At 40.6% G+C, this 4,116-nt stretch overlaps 1 protein-coding gene across 1 annotated transcript; it reads left to right on the top strand.

Moving 5' to 3' along the window:
* Window positions 1–699: 699 nt before the first annotated feature.
* Window positions 700–3,522, top strand: LOC107719205 (cytochrome P450 1B1-like). Its single transcript, XM_016526575.1, has 2 exons — window positions 700–1,703; window positions 2,636–3,522. The coding sequence occupies exons 1-2, from the start codon at window positions 700–702 to the stop codon at window positions 3,231–3,233; spliced, it is 1,602 nt and encodes a 533-aa protein (XP_016382061.1). The 3' UTR covers window positions 3,234–3,522.
* Window positions 3,523–4,116: the final 594 nt, after the last annotated feature.

The following is a 4,116-nucleotide window of genomic DNA, read 5'->3' as shown; positions in this document are numbered from 1 at the left end:
CGGTATCCCAAGTAGTCTGCAATAATAAAATACGAAGAACCACATTTATAGAATTACAAACGAATAAATGTAGGTCTTTATTTTCCTTTTAATAATTAATTTGAGTGTCATGTAATTCAGAGCCGGTTGGGAATGGGGTCCTCCTAGTGGCAACAGGTGGAAACAGAGAAAGAGGAAAATACTATCAAAAAATCTCCATCATTGCATAATTTTCCATCACGTTAGCTTATCTATTTTATTTTCCACAGTGATGAAGCATAACGGAAGTATAGGCTATTACTGTCCTGTCAAACATTAGTTCCTTATAAAAGGTAAGATATGATCCATTGTCTCAGCACACAACATCGTTCTCCACATGATCTGTTCTCACGCACATTTCTGAAGTTTTGAAAAACATTCAGTCACGCATTCAGAGAGAGAGAGAGAGAGAGAGAGAGAGAGAGAGAGGGAGGGAGAGGAGTGTGTAAAGGAGGAGACTCTCAGTGATGTTATTTAGTCGTGCATACATTCTTGAATAAACTCATCTGACCTTAGACCGACCATCACAACACTACTCTGAGACTTTATACTCTCTGGTTTCATATGAGTCACTCAGACACGCCGCGAGCGCTGGAAACTTCAGCACTGATCTGATGCTCGACAGGTGTTTGATCATTTCGGAGTGAATCTGCATTGATTTTGAGACTTGCAAATACTTCGATGATGGATTTCCAGGCGGTTCTGGGTGATTTCATTCAACTGTCAGCGCGGAGTGTTTTACTATCGCTGCTATGTTATGCTGCTATACTAATGCTCATGTTCTGGCGTCGATCCGGGCCACGGCAGTTACCGGGTCCGTTCCCGTGGCCGGTCATCGGTAACGCCGCTCAGCTCGGTTCCTCACCTCACTTTTACTTCACCCGGATGGCTCAGAAGTACGGCGACGTGTTTCAGATCAAACTGGGCAGCCGGAACGTGGTGGTTCTCAACGGAGACGCAATTAAAGAGGCGCTAATTAAAAAAGGTGTCGATTTCGCCGGCAGACCCGATTTCGCTTCTTTCCGGTTCGTGTCCAGTGGGAAAAGCCTGGCGTTCGGTAACTACAGCCAGTGGTGGAAACTGCATCGGAAGATCGCACACAGCACCGTGAGAACGTTCTCCACAGCCAACATTCACACCAAGCAGACTTTTGAGAAGCACATCGTGAGCGAGATCGGAGAGCTCATCGGTTTGTTTCTGAATAAAACCCGCGAGCAGCAGTACTTCGAACCTCACCGGTACGTGGTGGTGTCGGTGGCGAACACCATGAGCGCCGTTTGCTTCGGGAACCGATACGCGTATGATGATGAGGAGTTCCTGCAGGTGGTGGGCAGAAATGAGCAGTTCACCAAGACAGTCGGAGCTGGAAGCATCGTGGACGTGATGCCCTGGCTGCAGTACTTCCCAAACCCAATCAAAACTCTCTTTGACCAGTTTAAAGAACTCAACAATGAGTTTAACGAGTTCATTCATTCCAAAGTGGCGGAGCACCGCAAGACTATTTTACTGAGCCTCGTCCGTGACATGACTGATGCGTTCATCGTTGCTCTGGATAAAGGGCTCTCAAGGGGGCCGGGGGTCTTTCTGGATAAAGAGTACGTGCCATCGACCATCTCAGATATTTTTGGGGCCAGTCAAGACACTCTATCTACGGCTCTACAGTGGATCATTCTGCTACTAGTCAGGTAATGCTTTATGTCTACCACAAATGCATAAAGACGACATTTACTCATCTTCAAGTCGTTCGAATAATTAATCATTTCAGCGTGATTTTCAATCACACGTTTTATTTTTGTATATTATTAAATTTTTAATATGTAAAATTATAAAATTAATACAAAATTAGAATTATATCATTTTCCACAATTTTTATTTATTTATTTTTTTAAACAAAAGAAGAAATACTGAAGGATGTTCAAACTGCTTAGGAAATCATAATGGGACTTTTATTACTTTTAACTCAGGTCTGTTGACCTTCATCTAGTGTACTCCTAAAAGTTAACAAAAGTAACCCTTAGCAGACTTAAGCTTGTCAAATTTTTTTTGACACCATAAATAAACACTTTCATTGCATGAAAAAGAGCCGCTGCAATACATCTTTTATGCTGCTCAGCATAAAGAAAAAATGATGGATTTAGAATGACATGAAAATGAGCAAATGATGACAGCACTGTAATTTTTTGGCACTTTAAATGTGCAGTGCGACAACTCACAGATTGTTCAAGAGACGAACAGATCTCAATAACAGCAAACAGCTCTCATGTGTTATGTAACTCTTCCGTGCAGGTATTGGCAGCAAATAATGAGGGCAGGTTACAGCAACACAAAATGAAATCTGACCCACTACCACTTTTAAACATGTAGGCCACTCTGTGAAACTCAAACACAATGACTGCTTCATGCAGGATACTAGTACAGATGAGATGATAGGCCTGTTTTATTTTTAAATAGAAGGGATATGGAATAAAATTTCATTTAAATCACCAACCAAATGTAAAAATGTTGTTTAGTCCTTCTATTTGCAACAGGAGTGTTTTCAATATCCATATTCAATTCAATCCTTGGTGATTGGGGGAACTTAGTAAGTTGAAAATGTTGGTCTTCACTTACATTGCAGGTATCCAGAAGTCCAGAAACGTCTTCAGGAGGATGTTGACAAAGTAGCGGATCGCAGTCGCCTTCCAACCATCGCAGACCAGCCTCATCTTCCATATGTCATGGCTTTCATCTACGAAGTCATGCGATTCACCTCGTTCATCCCTGTAACGATTCCCCACAGCACAACCACAGACACGTCCATCAATGGTTATCCCATCCCTAAAAATACCGTCATTTTCGTCAACCAGTGGTCTTTGAACCATGACCCGACCAAATGGGACCAACCAGAGGAATTCAACCCACAGCGCTTCCTGGATGAGGATGGAGCTCTCAACAAAGACTTAACCACCAACGTGCTGATCTTCTCCGTGGGGAAGCGTAGATGCATTGGAGAAGACCTGTCCAAGATACAGCTTTTCCTCTTCACCTCCTTGCTGGTCCATCAGTGTAGTTTTACAGCAGAAAGGACTCCCAGCATGGACTTTCTGTATGGGCTCACGCTTAAACCCAAAGCCTTTAAAGTGTCTGTCACACCCCGTGACAGCACAGAACTGCTGGAGAGCTTGGTAGGAACATCTCAAACTCCTACAGAAATGAGACAGAGACCTCAAGTTTGAAGTGAAATCAAAGCACACAGCTGAAATACTTTGCCAAATGAAGGTGGCTAAGAAAACAAACACTGAAGACTCTCTCATATATGCATTATATCAATATATTTATTGACATCATACTCAGGCGAAAACTTTTTTTTTTGGCTCAGAATGAGCTACAGGAATAAAAATGATGCACTGATTTATGGTATATTATGCGAGAGTAGAAAAGCAGAAGCTACACAACAGGACACTGCATGGTTTATTCAGAGAAATAAAAGTTGGTTTCTAAGACTAGAATTCTAAGAGACATTTACATGCATAGCATTATTCAGTCAAGAAGTTTGATACTAATTCTAGTTCTTCTATAGCAAATATACATTTAGTCTCAGTTATAGAAGATTGTCTATCATCGTGCTTCAGTCTTTTAATGCCAACATTTTTATTAAGTGTTTTAAAGTCAACGTGAAAAGCTGTTCGCAACCCATTTTGCTTCCATGACGTATTTCTGAATGAAACAAGATATTCGATGAGAAAAAACTGTGGTGCAGTAATTGATTTTATCTATTTGAAACTGACTGGATCATGAAAAATCATTAAGTCATGACATTTTGATAAAAGATTACAGACAAAAATAATTAATTTGGACTAATATGCAACACTCAATCATGCATTAAAAAATAGATAGGGTTGATTTACATTTCATGTTGACTTGTTGTTACTTAGGGTACTTTAGCTCAAACTAGCCCTATGCTGCATTGTTAACGTCCTTATATAAAGCTCATAAAATGAGAAATTTGTATAGTATAATCTTACAGCAATTTATTGTCCTGCTTGATAATATTTCCTGATTCTCACTACAGCATTGCTGAAGTCTGTGCCTTATTATTATAGACTTCTTAGCATAATT

This window comes from Sinocyclocheilus rhinocerous, unplaced genomic scaffold, assembly GCF_001515625.1.
Source record: "Sinocyclocheilus rhinocerous isolate Xijiao unplaced genomic scaffold, SAMN03320098_v1.1 scaffold513, whole genome shotgun sequence".
Classification (NCBI taxonomy): Eukaryota; Metazoa; Chordata; class Actinopteri; order Cypriniformes; family Cyprinidae; genus Sinocyclocheilus; species Sinocyclocheilus rhinocerous.
Note: the sequence above shows the minus strand (reverse complement) of the source record. Positions and strands in the feature narration are given on the sequence as shown.

Bases quoted from the DNA above. Each gene is read 5' to 3' on its own strand.
- LOC107719205 (XM_016526575.1), top strand. From the start codon at position 700: ATGATGGATTTCCAGGCGGTTCTGGGTGATTTCATTCAACTGTCAGCG. The intron at 1,704-2,635 runs GTAATGCTTTAT...CTTACATTGCAG, and splicing joins ATCATTCTGCTACTAGTCAG to GTATCCAGAAGTCCAGAAAC.